We start from the raw sequence: 24,308 nt of genomic DNA, 5'->3' as shown, positions 1-24,308 counted from the left end.
TTTTTTAACAATTACTAAAATAGTATCCATAGGTTCCAAAATAATAGATCTTGGTGATAGGGTGAGTGGAAACAAAGTAATTGTTACAGCAACAATCTCGAGAACTACTCCGACTACTTTACTGAAAGATATAGTGATACAACTATGGTGGAAAAGAGGTAATTAGCAAAAACCTTCTCACAACCAAGAACGTGGGGAAAATATCTTTTAGCGCAAGCAACAGATGAAACCATTCAGCTGAAATAATTGGTCAAATGATGATAGCCCAAAGATGCCTCATGATGATGTTGTTACTTCTAACGCTACCCAAAACGAATCAACTTTTCAAAATGGACAATAAACACAAGAAAGGGAACAGAAAAAGGAGGATATGGCAGAAACAACAGGCACATTCTAGAAGAAGCTTATTTTATACCTCATACAAATAACACTCAGTGTGTTACAAAAAAGGTAGCAACTAGCAACAACACCTTTAAAAGAATTGACTACAAACAAAACATAGATCAGAATGTTAAATATGATGAAGAGAAAAAAATCGCAATGACCTTTGAAATAGACAAAATTGGGTGGGGATCTCTTCAAAGTGAACTAATACCTCCAAAAGAAAAATGACCCCAGCCTATACAGAAACTCGCAAATGACACTGAAGGAAAAAAATAGATTAGATAGGGAACTCCTAAACACAAGAATAAGAATACAGAAATTGAGATAGATTTCAATGAGAGACAAACAATGAGGATTTCTTCTCTCTTCTCTTCTAAATGATTCCACTGAGGATTCGGATGAACCAAGGCCGAAGCCTTACTACTTCACCACCATTGGGGCAGCAGCTAACAGGAGAAAAACCCTCTTTGAAGTAGTAAAACATTGTACAAAACCCTTCCCCAACCGCGAGATACCAGCAAATCAGGAAAAAAACAATGAAATCAACAAATGTTTTTCATTAAAAAATAGACAAAATCCAAAAGACCATCGAATCAACCTCCCACAGCATTAACTCCCTCCATCCTGGCACGCACACTGCACATCTGGACCTAATTCTCTCCTCAATCTCCCCTGGATGTCCTAAAAATGATTGCCACATTCAAACCTACTTCTTTCTCTGATGATATCATCCCAGCCTCCATCATTAAACAATTCACATGCCCAGCGCTCAACGAGTTCCTCAGTATCATTAATGCCTCCCTTACAGAAGGGTCACTCCCAGACATGCACAAGACAGGTCTCATATGATCTCTTTTGAAAAAATCAACCCTAGATCCAGATGACCTGGCCAACTACCGCCCCATTGCGACCCTCCTGTTTATTGGCAAAATTACAGAAAATGTATTGCTACACAACTACTCGGCAGAATCTAACATCTTCACATCCTAAATGATGACCAGTCAAGGTTCCGCCACAAGTTTAGCATTGAGACATCCACCATCCAGGTGGTGGATGATTCCATACACATCATGGACAAGGGTGGCACATCCCTCCTCGAACATCCCGGTTGCATTTGACACCATAGACCTCCACATTCTCATCTCCCTCCTTGATGACAGGACTTTTGGCCCTGTCCTGAATTGGTGTTCTTCCTACCTCTTGGGTAGACACCATGATGTCCAGATGAGCATTTTGCATTTTAGCTGACTCCAGGTCCGCAAGGCCCCATCCTCTCACCAATCCTTTTCAACCTTTACATGAAGCCTCTGGGCACTCTCCTTAAAAATCCCAATATAGCCATCCATCAATACGTGGATGATTCTCAGTTGTAGATGAGAGTAAACAGCATGAAGGACATCATCTGTCTCTGTGATTACCTAGCCATCACCCAGTCCTGCATGTCGACTGCCTACCTCAAACTAAACCCATCCAAGACTAAATTCATCCTCATTGGTCAGCTCTCTAAACACCAATTTGTCCAACACTGGCTCAATGATATGCACTGAGAAGGATTTGATCCACAACTCTCAGACTGAGTAAAATCTTTAGGATTTGCCATTGACAGCATCCTGTTCTCCCAGAAACATATATCACCCAGACGGCCCAAACAGCCTGGCTCTGAATCTCCACTCTTTGTAAAATCAATCAATTAATTGCATTGCAGGACTTCTGGTCCATAGTGCAGGCCCTTGTGGTCTTGCACATCAATAGGGGAAATTACCTCCTGATGAGGCTCCCAGCTGCTCACTTGGCTTTCCTAAAAGTAATCCACGTGCTGCAGCACATGTTAGTACTGGTGCAAAAAATGCCCCCACAATTCTCCAAATGTGCAAATCTCTCAAAAAATATGTTCTTCAACAACACCTGACCAAGGAATAATTCCAAAGGATGTAGACACTGATGAACAGACAACTCACAGTACTGCACTACTCACCCGCAAAGAGAGGACACAACAACAATCCTTCTCTTGTCTTGCATCCACCCTCTTGAACTCAATCCCAGTCTTGGCTCAGAATGCCCCCACAATTCTCCAATTTTGCAAATCTTTTAAAACATGGCTGTTTCAATAACTCCTGACCAAGAACTAATTCCAAAGGACACACATACCGATGAACAGACCTCAACTCACAGTACTGTGCTGCTGTTAAAAGATGCCAGCCCAAATGCTGGCTACCCACACTTTGTGCAGACTGGAGAGCTCTGCTGCTCTCAAGTTAGGTCCGCACTTTAAACAATAAAATAAAAATAATAAATAAAAACTACTCTCCAACTATGGACAGTTACATAGGATCTGTGGCTAAGGGTGATACTCTTATACTGTTCCTGATATCAAACAGTATTTCTATTCCAACAGATTACTTGGAGGACACACCTGAATGATCCCAAGTAAAATGCATATACAATGGTAGCCCTTGCTCATGTTCATGAACGTGCAGATATAAATAGATGCATTGCACATTGTCCAATAATTGACTCTCCATCTCCAAATTACAAATGCAAGATGTCAGGTTTTTGGCTCCCATTGTAGTTCAGGGACAATATGACGAATTGACTTACATGGACTCAGGGTGCCAAATGACCTTAAACTCATGAGACATTCTAAATACCATGATCCAAGTGTAGGGGTGAGAGCTGTGACATTATTCCTAAACCTCCTTTTGAAGAGTTACACATTTTTGGTCAAAAAGACAATTCAGTAGATGGAATCGGGAATTTTAAAATAATAAAAAAGGACAGCACTGGCACACACATCCAGTGATCATTGTAACTCCTGAGGGCACACAATGTTGCTAGAAAATTATTTATTTAGAAGGCTTGCCTTTGATTTATTTCATGATGCAGGCGACCAAATCCAACATCTCGTCCAGCTATGAAAGTTGAAATTCATTTTAGAAACCCTCCCTGATGCCACCATCTTATCTCTCATTGAAAAGCTGACTTCAGAACAACTGTCGTAGATCAACCTTCCAGATTAAAATGAGTGACTCCCCACCCTGGATTGGATTGAAGCACATTAATTTTTATTTATGGGAGATCTCTGAACAGAGTCAAAGTCAAAAGGCTAACTTGCAATAAAAATAAAGGAGAGCAGTTACTTTTCTCTATTCACATAAATGAAATTAAGGAGCATGCTCTCTCCAAAGTACGTCTATCCAAAGAAAAGAGCTTTCTTAGGGAAAAACTGTTCAGAACATTCCAAAAGATCAGTCAATGCCTCCATTACCTCCTTTAGTTTTGTAAACAAAGGGGTATTATTAATTGATGCTTAAGATTCTGGTTCCGATGATGTGTATACTGATGATTATGGTGAGAACCAAAAATAAAAAACATCATTGTTTTTTCAAGATAAATGTTATTCCTCAATTTTATGTTGGTAGTAACATAATCCACTGACTTGCATGGAGTTTGGATTTTATTAAGTATGGTTCGGAATAGGTGTCACCAAATGGATTTCCATAATATTGGGAAAGCATATTGGTCTGCTCAATTGCTGCCTTATGCTGTTAAAGTTCTAATTAAAGGAGACATTATTTCTGGAAATATTACGAGGTGATTTAATCTTAGGAAAGGTCAATCCTTTTTCAATAAAAAAACCCTTTGTTAATTTGAAAAACATCCTTCAGCATCAAGGAGCCTAGGAACATCCTACACATCTTCTAGTCTCCAAAGCTGACACTATTTGAATATTGGTTTACACTAATAACCCCTAAAGTATCATTGTATGTAATGATAACTGTATGAGATTGGCTATTTAGGCAAACTTTTTTCAATGTAGCAAGTTCAATTATTGGTCACATACCTGGAAACTGTTAACAGTACTGAAAATATCATACCTGAGAACATCTACACACAACAATGGGGAAAATTAATGGTGTTTGCTGTGCCCCGAAGGGCTGGAAGATATTACCTGTGATATTTAAGAAGATGACTTCCAAGTTATAAATACATATCTTGATATGTAAGAAATAATTGGCCGAGGTTGACAATATAAATCAAGATTTTTCTAACAATCTCAAAGATGCATTTCAAATTGTAACACCAGAGATATTCTCATGCCTCTGTCAGACGGCCGAAAAAAAGATTTGTCTGGGCAATGCCTATGAGACTGATACTGATAAACATATACAGCAACTAAAACATGTGTTTTGTGGTTTACATAACTTCTCTGTTGATTCAAATGATTATGGCCAGACATCCTTGCATTAGACGACAACACCCACAAACCCGAATATGGCTCCATTATTTACTAGACAGTACTGATAACCTCTTGTTTCATAGAAAATGATCAGAACCTTGAAATCATGTAGGATTGTTAGTCCTATTCACAGTGTTTTAGTATTCCATTATCTGGGACATTGAAGCCCATTGTATGATGGAAACACTGTGTCAACCCCAGAAAGCTGAAAAAGAAGGTCAGCATGCTAAGGTGGCCTCTTTCCTGATGCAGCCACCTGCTTCAATTGCACAGATCCTCGGATATAAACTGTACTCAGCCCTTGATTTTACATATGGTTATTGTACCTTGTACCTGATTGCCAAACATTAATGCAATGTTATCTTTATTTTTGAGTGGGAACAAAATACACAGATTCATACACCCTTTGAGTATATCAACATTGGGCAATTAATTTAATGTATTGCTCCTGTATATAAGGCTATAACGAACTTGGGTGAAAGAAGAAACTTGTTGTATGTTGAGGATCTCTATTTCTGTTATGTTGTGCCATAATGACTGAAAGCACTTGCTGAATTATATTCCCAAAAGCGCATGGTGCAGAAATATAATAAACCTTTTGGGTCACGAATTTACAGCTGAAGGCTGTAACCCTCATATAAAAAAAATGGTTGGCATTTTACTGAAATTACAGAACCCCAGATATCTGCGTAAGTTACAAAGCCCCTAATGCTGACCAACTATAGTCACACATTTACAAAGGATTATGCAGAGACCACAGAGCTCACGGACCATTTTTAAAAAGGCAGGGGTAAGGTAGGAGTGGGTTAATTGAAATGCAGAGACTACAAGACAGCTAAACAAAAGTCTTTCTCATGCTCCTTGTTTGGCTTGCCCCTTCAAGAACAAAGGTTTTTGTTTTGAAACACAAATCTCCAACATCTGCCTAACTGCAGCATTGTATCAAAAGCATGACCAGGTCAAAGATTGTGATCTCCTAGGTGATTCATGTCCATTCTGAGAGCAAACTTGACAAATCTCTCTGCTGGGTTCCAGTGAAACTTTCTCCTAACACATGAGGTTAGATTTTAGAGAGTGGCATCACTCTATGAGATTTGAGGTTATACCTGCTGTCCTGAAGGCTGCAAACAGTATATTTTGTGAAACATTCCATTCAACAAATCGGAGGCATAGAAAGGGACCAATCACACCCAATGAATTCCTTGAAGAACATCATTGCACTCATTTAGTGCTATTATGGATGTGTTGCAAGAGCTGCACCAAGCCAAACAACCTTGTTTTTTTTTTCATAACTGCTGAATCAGTTCCAAGTTAGGTCTGCCTGTCCCTAAGAAATCCTCAGATATAGTGGAATTCACATGCACATGACAGTCAACCTCCCGTCAGTTCTGATGCAAACTGATCAACTTATAGGGCAAATGACATCACACACCTGTCGTGATTCCTGTGAAAGGGGTTGGCTGGTTTTCTATACCCACCTCCCACCTGTGTGCTAATAGGACAAGGAGATGAAAGGTTTGAGTTAGGAAAGCTGTGGGAGGAGAAAGCTGTGTCATCCCAAACTGACACGTGGGCTTGGCCTGTTTAGACTCTGAAAATCTACCAACATAGCAAGTATCCTAATTTTTCAAATTTTTAAGAACTACAGCTTAAGGCAAATCAGATGATGCTAGTCTAAAGTTGGCACAACCTTCCTATGCATAGATACGTTTTTTCTTTGTTTACTCAGGAGCTGTATCAGTGAAAAATATGCCACTTCATAGTTTCCATGTTAATTTTATTCTTCACCCTCACACCAACTTTCTCAGAATCAAGGGAAGGGCCAAATCACATTTCAATTAATAACTTTAGTTAGGTTTATCACACAACAATGGTTTTAGCGTGGTTCAAAGTGGGTTACTGTCACCTTTAATAAAAGTCTGGAATGACCATTGTGGCACATATGCTGCCATTTCTATACAATAGTATGTATTTTCCCATTAACATATCTCGTGCCTTTTTCTTTCTTCTCTTTCAGTTTAATTTCCCCTGAAGCAGGTGATCAGCCAGAGGCTGGCTCATGTTTATCTTCACCTCTCCCTTCATGGCCTTTAATGGCCCTGGCTGCACCTCTAATGGACATTTTATGGGAAATGTGACCTCAAGGTCACTTCTTCTGAAAGAACAGGCATGGCCTTATTTGTTTCCACCGTGGATTACATGTAGGCAGTGTATTTCTTTCTATATTTTTGAGCAATGGCCCTGATTGATGGTTGACAACCAGGCCTCTGTCTCCAGGATCAGCAGAGGAAAGGTCTTGGAGGTTAAGTTTCAGCTTTAGGAGAAACGACTGGCTGCATGTAAATTCTGCATGCAATGGCCTTTAAACTCACACACAATGCATTTTACATGGCATTATATAAGGCACCCGGGCCTTATATCCATGTGTTTTATACTTCTTTAATCTCACAGTTGCAAAATACATGAATATCACTTCTGGATTGTCCATATGTATAGGGCAGTTCTATGAGAAAACCATGTTCAAACTCTGAAAGTCTAGTGAGCACTTCTCTTAGCACACTGTCATTTTGATGAGGAAAAAGGAAGTTCTTTTATTTCTTATAATTGCAATGAACTATGGTTTCACTTGAGATGACTGGAGCACAATCTGGTATTAAATTGAAGATAATATACACACTGTTATCTGTCTCTTTAAGTAAAAGTGCAGCTCTCCATGGATTCAGTAACACAGCATTGTAAGCCACATGTCTTTCTTTTTCTTGCTGAAATGTATTGAGCATATCTTCACACTTTTGAGATTCAAGTCCACCTTCTTTCCTTTGAGATTTAGGCCTGTTTTTGGTTCGATAGACCTCATGTCTGACATCACCATTTCTTTGCTGGCTTCAATGAGACTTGCCAAATCACTCTGGCCTCTTTATTTCTGGCATTCAAGGGCTATATTTCACCCCACACTTTTGGATCCCAACCCTGGAGGTGGTCAAGCGAGCTAGGATCACCTGGGTAGTGGGTCCTTGGTGAGTGGGGGAGAAGCAGCCGATGGTGAGACATGGTATTCCTTTTGCAACAACCCATCCAAAACCTATCCCTGCTATTTTATGGGAACCTACAGCTCCCAGAATTCCTCCCCACGTTACATTGACAACACTACTGAGCCGAGGAAGATAAGGAATGAGGTCAGACAGATTACTCATACTGACTTGCAATGGCTCTGTCCATGAATAAGGCCAGGCAGAGTCAGACACATAGTCGTAAACATCTACACCTGCCACTTGTTAGCACGCCCGTTCAGGTGAAAAAAAGGTGTTACACACAGGCACACTCTGAGCGAGGCTGGGTAATAGAAGGAACGGCTCTTCGGGGCTGATGTGCACCAGGCGATGGAAGTCCTAATGCCAAGGGGCTGAACTGCAGTTGCGAAGATAGAGAGAGCCAGGCAAGAATCCCACCCTTTCGGGAAGCCGTAAGTGTTCAAATTCTGAATCCGATTGAGTGGAAGAAGGAAATCTTCAAAGTACTTTTAAGCAGCCCGCGACCCTCCCGGGTGAACGATGAAGTTAGGGAGGAGCACTGAAGGCATTAGAAAAGGCCTTGACTGCTGCACAAATAGCGTTCATGAAAGTAGACTGATTAACACAACCGGTGAGTTATCGGAGGCAAAAAAAGTTCAGTTTGTGTTAAAAGCCAAAAGTAACTGCACCTCAAAAGTTGAAGGGTGCACGTGTGCCCATAAAATGTGTAACGAAAAGGACAATTGCTGAATTCTAAAAGAAATGGATACAAAGTAACAGAGTGGTACTGCGAGCCAAAATCGCACATTCGAAAACTCTCTGTGAAATGTTCTGAGTTGAACGGGAACCTAAGGCAAGAAAGTAACTGCGATCCCAAATGAAAGTTCAATGAATGAAATGCAATGAATGTGAACTCTGAATATGCCGAGAGAACATCTATGAACTGTCGAAAAGGCCAAAAAGGCAAACCAAAGAGAATAAGAAACTACAAATACCAAGAGGCATTGGTGTTGTAAAGACCAGGAAGATTGTGGGTTGTGAAATTAATGAAAGAGAGAGGTCAAAGTGGTCATGAATAGGTCTATGTAAAACCCTTGCAGTTTCAAAAGCCTTTGGCAGTGAAGACACCTGAGACAAAATGTGGGGAAGGGAACCCCCACAAAGAGAAAGACAGGATTGAGCCTAGCAGAGGGAAACCTGTGCAGAACTATGTGATGAAGTGAAAGGTAAAAGACAGGCTTGAGCCTGGCAGATGGAAACCTGTGCAGAACTATGTGATGAAGTGAAAGGTAAAAGACAGGCTTGAGCCTGGCAGATGGAAACCTGTGCAGAACTATGTGATGAAGTGAAAGGTAAAAGACAGGCTTGAGCCTAGCAGAGGGAAACCTGTGCAGAACTATGTGATGAAGTGAAAGGTAAAAGACAGGCTTGAGCCTGGCAGATGGAAACCTGCGCAGAACTGTGTGATAAAGAAAAAGGTGAAAGACAGACTTGAGCGCGGCAGAGGGAAGCCTCTGTTGGATTGTGGGAAACTAAAGGTCCAAAGTGTAACTGTATAGTTGTGACAAGAAAAACAAAGCCTAGGGAAGTGATTGAACTACCAGAAGCTTGAAGTCCAAGCCTGAACTGTTAAATTTGTACCAGTAAGCCAAAGTGTGCAAGACTGAAAATACTGTGCAATCCACCTAGACTTATTAGGAAACTCTATACCCCGTGGTGCTGAACATGGGGAAGGAAGTTGTTATTTAAGCCAGTCTGACATTTCTTTTGAGAGACTATTTTTCTTTTGTATTCCCTTAACACATTTGTCATTTTGAGTTGGAGGGCAAGGTTAGTTTTCTTTTAGTATAGACCTTTTTATTTTTGACTAGACTGACTTGGACTGTTTGTTATTTATTTAATTTAATGGTAGAGATTACTCCCATTCTTGATTTAGGGCCAGTTAGGAACTCAACCAACCCAACCAAAATACAAAATAAAGGTTTTTCGATTCATGTATCCATTGTGTCTGTGTCTACTATTGATGCCATGCCTTCCTTACATTATGTAGTTCATTTTTTCCAGAAAAGAACCTGTATTTGTAAATGTACTAGACACTACAATGATAGAGTAGTGTTTCCTGCATATTTTCTGTATCTGGGGACTTTGTTGTTTTTTCATCTAATTGTTAAGTGCTTTAGATGCATAAATCATATTTCAAATATGCACTCAGTGTTACAAAAATCCCCAGTGGTTTTGCTTTTAAGATGTGCTTTTCTAATTTTCTCAGTGTTTTTGTTTCTAGGTGCCTGACATTTCTGTAACTTACCATTCAATCCTTGTTGTTGTGGTGTTCTGCCTGGAACATCCCCAGCTAAAAGAGAGAACAAAAGAACAGCTCATTAGCCTATCTGATCCCTACACTTTAACCAGCTATAAATAAACGCATTACTTTTCGAATTAAAATAACATACATTTTCTAAAATGGATGGTCTTGTAAAATGAGATGTTTATCAGTGAACCGTCATAATCGTAGGGTCTCTAGAGCTGGCGCATTATGAGACAACACACAATGGTGGCACACAACTCTGATGAAATGGCAAATGCTTTGCAGGAGAACTGGGATGAGAAATGTGTACGTCTCCTACTCAGCCTCATATTATAACTAAATCAGAAGTGATACCAATCATAACATTGAAACAGTCACAGCTCGATAAATATACCTCATTGGTCTCTTTGGGTAGAGCAGGTCATGGACACACAGTACATTTCAGGAGGGTGTTGAGCTACCAGAGCAGCAGAAACAACAATAGCACCTAGTTACAGCAATGCAAATGATGTAGACCCAAGGTTCCATACAAATAGGGTACCTTTTATTTTAAAGTAATAGCACAAATAAACTTATAAAAAACATTGTATTCTGCCCCTGCAAAAGAGAATACAAAAAATACAGCCTTTGAAATAGAAGAGGCACTCTGGTTTTGAAGAGAGGGAAGCACTGGCAATATTTTCAGCAGTAATGTCAACCCCACCAAAGACGCCTTTAAAAAAGGTAGACAGTGGCGCTGTGCTTGCCACTAGGGCCATTTAAAGCAGGACAGGACCACTTTCAGTACCTTCTTTCGGTATTCATCCAGTGTTAACCGGGAGTATGGGCACATTCATTGATGAGCCATTGTCAAGTCAGGGAGTCAACAGGATGCAATTATCTGGTGCAGTTTGGCAGCATCAACAGCTTTTTGGTCGAAGATGCTTGGAAATGGCATGCAGTGTTGGGTCATTGGCACTGGTAGACTTGGCCATCTCACGTGGGGAGGAGCAAAGGCTTGCCTTCAGTGGTGAGTGGGCTCAACTGGTTCAATATGGCATTGCAGTATTGCAGTATCAATACCTTGGGGTCCAAGAGGCTGGTACCCAGACATGTGTCATGGACCTAAGGAGCCTTAACATAGGCCCATGAGCATGATCCCATTCATCTTTAACAGCACACTCTAAAACCAGGCTTCTCCTTTGCCCTTTCAACAATATGCATACATGCTGGGGTTACTACACACCATCTGGATGAAACTTGAAAGCCAATTCTGGAGAGAGGTCCTAAATCTACCAAACTCAACTCCATTGGTTTTGATCAGACGTGAAATGAGCCAACTCTCGCTTGCCTCGATAGTGGAAAGAAACAGCTTGATGTTGTTTAGGAACTTATTGCTGGAAAATCGCCCTGAGCTTTTGGAAGCTATAAATACAGAGGCAGAAGGAGGGCGCCTGTCTGTCCTGAACAGATGGTACAGAGACCAAGAAGAAAAATTATACTCTATTCAATGTTCCAAAAAGGAGTTGACGGGCAATCCGATGAAAATCCGAAATAAATTAAACGAGCTTGACTGGATACTTACTTTGGACCAGGCCGCTTTGTACAAGTTAACCTTGCACCTGCCACAGACGTTCCACAAACTACACGAATTACAAGCGTATGTGAAAAGATATCCAAACCGCAAGCTGAGGAATACTTTTATAAGAGCCCGCCTCAATTTACTCCATACGAACGAAATCTTGATGATACGAGGCCTGGCAAGCACAAACATTTGCAGATTTTGCAATGACCCGGCTATGGTGGAAACGACAAAACACCTATTTTTTAGATTCCCAGAAGTAGAGGCTATAAGAGGTCCTTACTTGAAGGAGATATTATCTGCAGCCCACACTTTCGATGTAGAGACTTGGTGGGCGAGGCTAATTGGAGGCGGACGAACTACTTGGGTCACAGCCACAGCAAAAATTTTGGATACAATTCTGTCAACTATAGAAAAACGACCATAGGTAAACAATATTCAAATGGAAAGGAGTGAAACACAAACGCAAAAACTTTTAAAAACCCTTTGGGTTAAACAAAGTATAAAAAAAATAAAATAAAAAAAAACATGCTCTATATTGCACAGACCATATTTTTGCGCAGCCCCCAGTCACTTTGCACTGCACAAGTATTCTTTGCTACGTTCTGTCAATCAGGTTGTTGTTGGCAGTGCAACGTGACTTTGCACCACGCTATATGCCGAGCCATTGCCCTACATGACCAGGTCCTGTCTCATAGGTACTTGAACAGAATTATATGCACTTGGGTAGATGCATATGTGTAGCTGATTCCACATATGCGCAGGAATTGTCATAATAGTGTTGTGAACACCCGGAAAAGCCCAGGTTGAATATTGTACTGGATACAGACACATTTGCCTACATACGCTCTCATCTCAAGTCCATATACAAAACCATCATTTTCCCAGATAAAGCCTCAACATACAGGCATGTCCACCGTGAAATGTGCAAGAATGGCCACATAAGCTCATGGACGGCCATCTATGCCTTTTCACAGTCTCGTATGGCTACAGAGTCCTTCATATGCCCAGATAGATTGGAATGTTTACTCAGTGACTAAAATCCACTATAGAAATGACAGATGGAATTCTCTGAATCAATTACATTCAATGGCAATGACTTTTGATAGCCTTGCATTCCTTGTTTAGCCTACGTGTGGTCATACAGAAGTGGAAACATTAATGATAATCAATTGTGTCCCTACCTGAAAAGGGCAGTCAAGTCAAAACTATTGAGTGACTTCTGCATGTGACGTGTGCTTGGATCCCAACTCCATTTACCCATGCCACTTAAGGATACTTGGAAATGATCTGAACCAAGCTTTAAAGGTGGAGGACAAACAATCAAGTGGTGAGAAATCTTGTTTCAACAATAGGTTTAACATCAGCAATATGTAATACCTGATTATCGTCAAATTGTTCAGCAAGTTTATGAATCACGGCAAGAAGGCCATAACAATGAGGTGAAAGCTAACAGTATAAAATAAACAGGCAAAAAGTAAACAGACAACCACATGTTCTCTCCCACCAATTACCAAGTCACAGACCAATGGGAAACATCAGCAAGCATCTTAATAACATACATTTACTCAGTAATCAACTCACTGGTATGCTGCAAATCTCCAAATAAGTATCACAAGCAAGCATCATTTATTGCAGAGAAGTAGCCCCTGGAAAACCCCTGACGCTTAATATGCAAAGCAAAGAAATGAATGGCTTGAGAAGCAGAAGGTAGATCATTATTATATGCAAATTATCCTGTGGACAACTGCTCCTGTGTCCAATTAACTCTCTCAGTCTCAGTTTTAGCATGTAGGTGTTTACTAGAGAATAGGGCCTGTGCCATGCCTAAAGCCTTAACAAATGCTTTCACAAAAACTCACCCACATAATGGGAACATTGTTCAAATATTGTCTTCGGAGCAATCCCCTTTAATTATTTATATATTTCCGAACACCCAATTTATATCTTTTTCGAAACCTATCAAAAAATTTGCAGTAAAAACCCCTGCGAAAAAACATCCTGTGATGAAAGGACGTCGTACCCTTCGGAGGAAGGCCTTTCACGAACTATGTCTAACACAACGTTACAAGTCAACTTAGAAACACATGATAATACCTTGAAAGTGGTTTAGTTATTAATCTTCATAAAGTACCTACCATACCCATAGAGCAACCTTGAAAAAAAAGAAAGCTCGACAATAAAGTCTGTTACATTCCCATGTCGTGGCTCCAGAGATACTCCCAACCTTTAAATAAAATCCAATGTCAAACTCAGCCACAGCTGTGCCAAATGGTTAGTTACACAAGAAGGAGAAGAGGTAAGGAGAATAGGATGCTTGTTTTTTGTATAGGTGGTGGAATGATGGGAGCTGGAAAAATGTTGATCGGGTGGTAACAAGGATACATTCACTAACAATAATGCAGAAAGCGATGAACACAGCCACATTAATTCACCTCATTGTTAAGCGGATATTATTTCAACAATGTGGCCTTTTCTGAGTTCACAACCACTCTTAGTACAAGTGATGAACACAAGCTCCATGCTGCTTTCAATCGCGCAAACACTATTAATCATTTGGCAGTTAGTGTTTAGCTAAAAATGTTTATTCTTATCTTCATATTATGTTAAATTGCTCATATTATCTGCCATGAACACATTCCTTTCTTAATTCCTTATATACTATCCTGGGTGCACTGTGCTTCCGATATCCATAGACGCCCATATTCATAGAATTCATGTAGCTCCCGAAGGGGGTGTGTGCAACGGGGGCTAAGCAAACACACTCAGGGTTCTCTTCTAAATGTCTGCAAGAAGCAACACAATGGTCACAGCCAAATTAAACCTCACATTCAATCCCGGAGGCTGACCAAATAAGTACCTATGGCTCATGGATACGTGCACTTTAATGTTAAGAGGGTACTGTTGAATTTAATGTCAAGGGGGGTATTGTGAAACATGTAATTAACACAAATCCAAGTGTTTATCAGTACTCAGTGATTCAAGCATGCATCACTTCCATTTCTCAGAGGACCAGTTGCCAAAATGTTCTTTGATTTGAAGCACATCAGTCAGGAATCCTCTTTGGTGCTCTGCTCCCTTTATTCTAGGAATGTACTAAAAACGCACTTTAGGATTGTACCGAGTTGTCTGTCTACTTTGTTATTCTAGGTTTTTGACAATGTGCTTCACACATTCTTATTATTGCTAGATTATATATAGAAAGTAAGCATTCGAATTCAACATTGTGACATTGTAAAATAAGCCACTTTAAACGTTAGTACAATTAAACATTTTCCTTTTTTCAATATTACTTTGCTAAGAATACACATCACTTTGTGTAACAAAAAATAGAAAATTAGAAAAGCACTTGCAGGCCCTGACGCCTGCTCCGCTGGTCCCTTTCAAAGTATCACAGAACCCGAGCACCCCCTGCAGAGCCCATGCACATCCCCATCATGTACCCCCTGAGGGTCATTACAAGGACTGTCTTCAAATACCCAGATGGTCACCACCAGGGGAGATGCTCTGTAGCTTCTGCTCTTGTTATACATTTACCCATAAAACACTACCTTCAGGATATCCGTGTTCCTATCTGGTTGAAGTGCTCTCTGCAATGGTTGGGGGCACTATCTATCCTGCAGCTGGCGTCCTGACTCTTACCCACAGAGCGATAGAGACAGACGTATAGTATGAGACAGAGTGACACAATAATGACAATGGCTGTGATTCTCAAGATTTATGGTACCCAAACTGTGGCCTTTACCCTGTATGGTGCAGCTATCTGGGGCTTCCAGAATGCTGAGGAAATACAGAGAAAGGAGAGCAAATTTTTAAAAAATTTGCTCGGGCTTCCCCCCAGTGTTTCTGGTATAGCGGTCCACACGGAGCTGGGTGTGGAGTTCTGGGAAGATCAGTGGGCACTGGCCCCTCTGCTTCTTTGGGTTAGGATATGGGCTAACGAGCACGCCACCTTGTGTCAAACCATCTTACGTACTGTGACGGACAAAAGTGGCTGGAAAAAAATTCCTTGGTTAGCGTATGTCTTTTCATCTCTGGGGGAAGCTAATTTGGGTGCCCTTTTTCTGCCTGCTTCACTTATATCCAAGAGTGAGGGGACTGTTTATAAAGCCATGTTGGGTGAAGTGATAGTAAGGAAAAGAATTTTGCTGGAGCATGGCCATAGTAATGGCGAATTGCACTCCAGCATTAGCTGTTTAACGGGAATTCAAACGTATTTGCTCTGGAGTGCGTTGAAAAAAGACAGGTGGTTGATCTCTAGGGCACGGTTCAACTGCCTTCGGCTGAATGGTAATATTTATAAGTGGAGGGGTTCTCTTGTCACAGCTAGCTGCCCAGTTTGTGGTTATTGTTGAGAAGATCTCTCCCATTTGCTGTTCTTCTGTACTGGGTATGTCGGTATACGTAAACTGACTTTGATCCCTGCCCTTAAGAAGACGGTGATCCGCACTCATAGGGCTGCTCTAGTGTTCCTTCTGAGTGCTGAAACAGTTTTTACAGCATGGGCTCTCCTGACGTTTTTGAAAAGAGCAGTGTATTTCAGAAATAGTATTTTGAAACTACAAGGTGGCCAAGGCCTGTAAATAAAGTATAATTGCATCTGCAATGGGACAAATGGTACGTGTATAGCTTCTGGTATGATCCTTCACTCAATGCTTTTAGAATATAGCCTCTGCTGAGATAAAAAAAACATTTAATAATTAAATGTATTTTTATACTGCTTTTAAGGAATTGTTTATTGATTGTATTCTCATGGACTGGTAACCTTATGAATTTGTAAATTGGAACTGTGTATCAATGTGTTTTATTTGTTGTTTAATGGTTGTTTTTACACATCCAAATAAACTTGATTGATTGATTGATTGATGACAATGGCTGTCTCCAAATACCACAAAAATCCCTGCCTCGACGGATGGCCTTTCACTGCTGGTCTCATTGTACTTGGACCCATAAGAAAACACAGTCTTTCAAGCTATCTGTGTATTTTCCCTCTCACCATTGGTTGGTGTAGCTCTAGCAAACCTGCACCTGACCACGTGACTCTCGTCTCTGAGACCTCCAGCATCTGAAAGGAGTCACAGGTGTAGTCCATTTTCACCACTATCGCAAGCCGAAATCTTGCGCTGGCCAAGTGCACCGCAATAAGTGTGGCGTTCTACTCAGTCATGGAAATCCAGGACAGCACGTGCTTGGCATGCCCGCCATGCGCTGTCACACCCTCACCTTTCCTGTGGCTACCTTAATGGTGGCTGTTCCTCATTATGGTAATTTCTGAACATCCTCTGAACATCCTCAATATCATATTCTTGTTCCACTTCTCCCTGACCCTCCCACCCCCCAGAAATATCCCTGTTGGGGAGAGGATTCCTTCCTGTTCACTGCAAGCAATAGAGGAGGCAGTTGTATCTACAGCCACGAACAGTCCTTATTATCTATTCCAATGAGCTACTGTGCCTGGGCGACGGCTGATCTGCAGTGCGTTCAAGGCATCTATAAAGGCAGATGAAAATGATAGCCTCCTCCCATAGGGGCTGATTCATGGAATTATCTGCGCCGAAAAAACGAGGATTTGTGCGCCATTCTACTCGCAAATCCCCATTTGTTAAACAGGGATTTGCGGGCAGAATGACGCACAAATCCCCATTTTTCGGCGCAAATAATTCCATGAATCAGCCCCTATGTTTTTTTTTCATATAAGTGTCCCAGTTCTAGCCCCATCATAATCATTTCTGGCGAGGTGCTTGGTAATTAAAAAAAAAATACAGATAAAAATGTAAACAAGTTTTTCTTTTCAAACCTGCCATTTCTGGTAAAAAGAAAAACAGAACAAACTATTCTAACCTCCCTTTATATTTGTTCTATTAATACCTACGAATGGGCAGAGATGCCTGTGGATCAGCAGAGGTGTCTGAGCACTAAAACTAAAAACAGAGATTGGAATTACCAATGATATCAATTCCAAACTCTATTATTTTTAAAACATTGGCAGCTATTAAAAGATTATTTTGGGTGTCTCTTTTCACAAACAGATATGTACTTCAGTCTGAATATTATACCAAAAGTGTGCATGACCATGTTCGGTGAAGTGTACAACTTCCTTTAAAAAAAACATGTATTGCATCATGGAAAATGTTGCCATTTCCAAAAGTCGGCATGTATGGGTCATAAAGAAATGCAGAGACAGCTTTATTCCCATTATGTCTGGCTTTTTCAATTTGGGGCACAAGTATCTTTGAGCAATTGTGCAAAAGTTCAGTGTGCTTTGTGATAAAAGAGACATCAGAGATCTAAATATATTTTTAATGGCAATTTTCAAATTTGACAGTAACACATCATAGATTATTACCTCTGCAATGATTAATGATGTTCTCTTTGTTTCTGCAATTTGCAATGTGTTGATAAATTCACAATACGTGATTCTTATCCATACTTCAAACTCCAAGTACTCCAACTTCTTACTTTCTGTGTCGCGATATTCGTAATCTTGTTCAGTATGTTTCAATAGACTTTCTTTCATCTCATTTATCCTCCTCCTCTTTTCCCACTAATGTTACTGATTCTGACCTTGATATGTTCAACATTACTATCTCTTCATCCCTTGATTCTCCATCCCCCTTATCGCCATTTAAACCTAAAGGCGAGCCTCCTCGTCCTTGGCTTTCTCATTCCCTCAAACAGCCTAAGGTCCGTTCTATTCAGCTGAGTGTAAATGGCTGGAAACCAGAAATATTGCCAATTTTCTATTGTTTTCTTCATTATTGCATTTTTTTCTTCTCTCCTTAAACAAGCAAAAGCTAACCTCTTTCATTTTCTTGTTCAGTCTTATCCTCCTTATTCAGAGCTCTTCTCCAAAGTTTTCAACCAACTTCTTACTTGTCTCTTGATCTGTCTGTCTAATCCTCCCTTACCCCTGACAATTTTGCACATTTCGCTTGTCAAAAATGGATGGTATTAGGCATTCACTGAACCTTCAGTCTCCCTTTGCTTCATGACTAATCCCACTAATTCCCTTACTAGTCCAATTTCTAATCACCACCCTTCTCCCTTAACTCTATCTCTAAATCTGATATTGCTAAATCTCTTTCCCAGTGGCAGACCACCGTTTCTCCTACTGATATTCCTCCGTCTTCTCTCATTGAATTTATTCTTCTGCTTTTGACTCCACTCTGTCCTTTTTCTTCAATTCTTCTCTGTCTTCTGGTCAGTATTCCTCTTTCTTCAAATCTGCCACTGTCGTTCCTCTCCTTAAAAAACCTTCCTTGGATCCTGCTAGTCCCTCTAATTTCCACCCTATCTTCCTAATCTCTCATCTCTCGAAACTTCTTGAGCGTATTTTTCCCCCAACGGAGCTCCTATCTCAGGGCCAAATTAATAGAAAAATTGCTAGGTCTCTGCAAACTACTAAGCGCCAAAAACAATATTGTGCCTACTTTGCGCATGCGAAAAGTTTGCAGTCCACGGATTCATGGATTCTAATGTGCAAAGTAACCCCCTGCGTAAAGAACATTGAGTTGTGCCTGGAACACTCACAACACATCTCCACGCAAACCAAAACCAGCACCAGCAAACAACCTTTGTGCCAGACTTTGCACCACCATCCAGCACCCCGACGATACCACATACGGTCTCCTGTAACTCAAGGCAGTATCCTGGCGATAGTGCATACTGTCCCATGTAACTCAAGGCAGCACCGTGGCGAAACAGTGGACCATCACCCCTAACTCCAAACAGCATCCCAGCGATACGGCATACTGTCCGCCGCAGCTCAAGGAAACACCCCGGTGATATTGCATACTCTTCTCCATAGCTCAAGGAACCACCCCAGTGAAACAGAGGACCATCACCCCTATCTCCAAGCGGCACCCCACCGATACTGCATACTTGCTCTCATAAATAAAAGGCAACACCCCGGCGATACTGTTTACTGTACCCCGTTACTCAAGGCAGTACCTTGGTGAAACAATGGACCGTCACTCCTAGCTCCAAGCAGAACCCCTAACTCCAAGCAGAAACTAAACTATCTACCATCACCCATAGATTCAAATGCACCCCGGTGAAACTGTGAACTGTCCCCCCAAGGCAAGCCAGCACCCCAGTGAAAACTGTGACCGTCACTCCTAGTTTCAAGGCACCAAACTGGGGGCCTACACCCTTACGCCTTAGCATCCCCCTCAAATTCTGAAACCACCCGTCATCCCCACTCACCTCCTCCCCAACCCCTAGACAGACCCCACAAGTCCTGACACCACCCACCACCCCCACTCACCTCCACCCCAACCCCCAGGCAGCCCCCTCAAATCCTGACACCACCCCGACTCACCTCCGCCCAACCCCCAGGCAGCTTCCTCAAGGTCTGACATCACCCACAACCCCCTCTCACCTCTGACCCAACCCTCAGGTAGCCCCCTGCTAGTCTGCCCCTCTACCAGTCCAATGTGGAGCTTCAACTTACCTCAACCCTTCTGGCCTGCCTTCAAAATGAAGTATACCTGCCACATATCCTCCCAACATGATCAACTGGGAGCACTGATGTTGAATCCAGACCTGGAGCCGCTTCCATTGGTACGAGGTACATTCATCCCCCGTTATTTTTCGCTGCACTTTCTGCTGAAACATTTTTGCCCAAAAAAACTAAAGAAAATATGGGGGGGGGTGGAGGGGAAGGGCATGTAAAGGGTTGTGTGGTGTGGTTTATAGGGATAAATAATAGGGGCCGGGAGTTTGGGGGAACGCCCCTAATAAATACAAAAATAATCAATGATTTTTTTCTGCAAATATTTTTCGCCAAAAAGGGCAGTGAAAAAAAACGGGCAAAGAATTAACATACAACCCTTCCATTACTCCCTGTTAGACCACACTCATATCAAGAGGACAACAGACTGTTGCACCACCTACACTGTGACCACCCCATGTGCATGTGACATGGTAATTCAATGCAATGCAATGTGGCAAATGCACAGTGCCTTTGTGCCATTGCAATGACCTCAAAGCACTGTAACTGAATGCCTTGGAGGACAGAAGTCAAAGGAATCACAGATTGGACCTAATTATAAAGAATTCCTGGGTGCATTTCAGCATGTGCAAATGTAGGCAGGTAGGTAGGTGTGGCAAAGTCTCTGCCAGTGACCATACCAGAACAGGTCTGTTAATGGGTGATGTGAAGCCTGTCACAGAATGTACGACTCAGGGAGACCGAAACTGTGTGCTGCTTGACTGAACCATCAATCATGGGATTCAGCTTCATTACAGTGGCAGGGGTGGTGCATGATATGATAGCAGGTAGTGGGTGATTGCAGATGTGTGTGGGTGGGTGGCCATAATGTGGAGGTGAAACAGCAATTTACCATCTACTCCACAAGTGATGAGTTTAGCCCACCGATCCAGGGGGGCCTCATCTCACTACAACACCCACAATGCCAAATACCCATGCCAGTGAATGAAGCGTGGACAAATACACATTGACAAGCAAGTGCCAAAGGAATATCCAAACATCAGTCGATCAAGAAGGAAATCAACATACAATAACATCAACACCCAGTAGCAAATGACCAGAGGTGAATTAGCTGTCATCACGTAAAACATGATGAACATTTGGAAATACACACGCACGAGTGAGTACCCATCCACAATGAGAGACACGAAACACCATCATCACGCACCTCACTCTTCACCACTGCTATTCATGTATGCACACCATTACAGACACACTGAAAATGTCACTCCACCAACAACAACACACTGACAGCAAACATGCAGTGCCCCTGAACAAGTTATGGTATCAGCAAAACAGCCATTGTCCACTCCAACTGTCTGATAGCCTCACTCCCACATGCAAAACACATGTGCACATGTCAAAGTCAATCCACAGAATGGCACAATGTCAAATAACAACAACACAGAACATCAACAAACAAACAAGAACACATCCATCAATGGAGTATAGACTCAACCACAACAAACAACTCTCTCACACACACACATCCACACCATGTACACAATTCAATAACATGCCTGTATTGCAAAACATGCATGTAGGCAACCAACACATGTGCATGACTAAGCTTAACAAAAAGCACCTCACATCTTCGCAGCTGTATGTCCCCACCATTGGTCATTGAGCATGGATGCCACAACTACACGCACATGTAGCAGGCACACACATCCACCAACAAACATGACAGTAACAACATTACACACATAGTGAAGCCCCAATCCACATGACTGACACAAAACATATGCCATGTGTCATGGTTATGAAGTCAGGGGGCACAGGCATGCAGGGGTTGCATGCCCAGGAGACCTGGATGGACACTGTCTTGGCACCTTTGGTGCCAGGCTCATGAAGAAAAGTAAACAAGAACATCCATTTAACACCAAACATCTTTTATTATGGACATAGCAATTCAGATGCATTAACCTTGAACATTCCATCCATTAAGCAGGATGCATTAACCTTGAACATTCTATCCATTAAGCAGCCCCAAGTGTATTGTTAATGGATGTGGCTGTTAATGGATTGCCTTTGCACATGCTCACTCTCTAGGAGTGGCAGGGTGTGGCTGGTAAACCGGCCCTAATGGGCGTGCCCACGATCTCAGCTATATAAGCTGCCCCGATCCTCAAGACAGACGCTTCACATTATTCTGCACTTGCAAGCAGCGTAACGCTCACCGTCGCCTGAGGTCAGACTTACCTTTGAAGATCCTGCTTCCTGGACATCCTGCTTCTTGCTAGCATACTTACCAACTGGGGGAAGCTGTTCTTACATGTACATCTCTTCGGCGAACCAAGTATTAATTTTTACACTTTCTGGAACGTCGAAATCCTCATCCTGGCACCGCAGCACGACATGCTCCATACGTCGACAGCAGTGCCTGCAAGGAAAAACAGAAGACAAGGTTAGACATCGAAAAAACAGTCAGTTTAAGGTTGCGCTTCACCATACTTCGCGCTTTTCCTTAAACCATCACTTACCTGCTGTCGAACATTGCAGTAGCATCCATCTTCCATCCGGCCGCGTCTCGCGTCTCACAGCTGTATTGAGGCCGCATTTCCATCTAAGCGAAGAAAACAGAAGAGAGACATAATTGCGGGCATAAATAGGAGCAACATATAAAGACATTAAACAGAACGGACAGCATCACAAGAGCTCAAGAAAGACTTACCAATCACAAGTAGAAGCATAGTCGCAGCTGGACTGGACTAATCCTTATCAGGGATCAGGGAAGGAACTAGATCCCAATCGACGCAGCCTGCCAGAAGTAGCAGGACGGAGAGCTTATCTTCCATAATTCACAGGTGAGCTTTATGGGCCGGTGTACGCTCACAGAAACCGTACTTTGGGGTGAAAGGTTCGAGAGGTACAATAATCACAGATTGGCACACTCACACACTCTTTTCTCGACGAAGGAGCAGTATCACCACGTACCACCGGTCACAGCTTTTCGACTGAGGGAGAGGCCTGAAGGGGGTGATTCAAGTTCAGGGAGGGCTGCAACCGTGCCCCAATGCCTCCGCAGAGACCAGGTGAGCGTAACACCCTGGGACACCATGACAAAAGTAAATGTGCACATAGACAAACAGACTGCAAGAAGCATGGAATGAACAGAACAAAAACTTGTATTGAAAACTAACTATGTACAAGAAAATGAAGGGAAGGGTAAAACTGGCCAGGGATAAACCATAAAAAAGACAAAATTGAAACCTAATCCTAAATAACTATATACATTGGCAGCGGGCTACTCAATCTCCGACAATGCCTTGACCCGAGCTGAATCACATTCTAGGTCCTCCGCCTCTAGGCGGGTCTCCGTTGTTTTCTGGAGGGTTGCAGGCCACTATCCTGAAGGGGTATCCACAACCCCTCACTAACCACGGAAGCCAAAAGGAGTACGACCCTCCCACCTTGGTTGTACACAGGTGCCTGATGCCTAGTAAACAGGTCACCACGAGACAGCTAATGGGGGAAAGTAGGTCTGGGAGAGGTTGTGGGTGGGCAAGGGGAGTTTAGGATCACCAGAAAGAGGGTTAGGAATGCATAAGTGGATGGGTATGGGTGACTGTTGAAAACAAACATGCAACCTACAAACAAGATCTACACAGCCAAACACTCTCTTATGTGAGTCAAAGGCCTAATGCTCCAAATCCTGTTCAACTCCCTGCAACCTACCTTCTTCTTAACTACCCAAACATATAGACACATAGATGAACTTGATGAAGCAACGCAACTACATGTTGGAGAGTAACACCTCCTACAGTAAGCCATGCATGATGAACACACAAATCACATGAGACACATGGAACAATAATAATCCAAGTCTACATATTCTATCAGCCAATAGTTGTCCAATCAAACATGCACCGCTGTCTCAGACAGTAAACATATGTGGATTTCACAAAACTGCTCATTCATCTGGTAGTCTCAAGTGCTGGCCTGCTCCTTCCCAGGACCAATACAGGCAAATACCAGAATTGGGGGAAACGTTCACTGTGAGCATTATTAAATGTCGCCCTGTTTCATCACAGGACCTAAAGGCAAGAACACACTATTCACTTTCTTAATCCCAAAACATGCGAACAAACAAACATGATTTCTTGCACTTTTTCAGTGCTGTACCTATTTTTAGCTCGGAGAGCCCGCAATGTACGTGAGCGAGTTGTGGAAGTTGGGAAATCAGTGCCCGGAGCTCAGCATCCTTAATGTATTTTTGCCGCCACTGCCCGGGTGAGCTGGTCACTCTTCCTGCTGTCACTGCACAGCCTGCGTATGCAGAAAGCTCAGCATATGTTACCACCACAGCCTGGATT

At 42.1% G+C, this 24,308-nt stretch overlaps 1 protein-coding gene across 1 annotated transcript in view; it reads right to left on the bottom strand.

The window, feature by feature from the left end:
- Positions 1-24,308, bottom strand: part of KCNT2 (potassium sodium-activated channel subfamily T member 2) — a 2,640,974-nt gene that overhangs the window by 1,635,956 nt on the left and 980,710 nt on the right. Inside the window, exon 4 of the mRNA XM_069641505.1 lies at positions 9,941-9,985. Coding sequence (XP_069497606.1) covers positions 9,941-9,985 — 45 coding nt within the window. The remainder of the gene's footprint in view (positions 1-9,940; positions 9,986-24,308) is intronic.

This window comes from Ambystoma mexicanum, chromosome 1q (assembly GCF_040938575.1).
Source record: "Ambystoma mexicanum isolate Mex_15411 chromosome 1q, UKY_AmexF1_1, whole genome shotgun sequence".
NCBI lineage: Eukaryota > Metazoa > Chordata > Amphibia > Caudata > Ambystomatidae > Ambystoma > Ambystoma mexicanum.
Note: the sequence above shows the minus strand (reverse complement) of the source record. Positions and strands in the feature narration are given on the sequence as shown.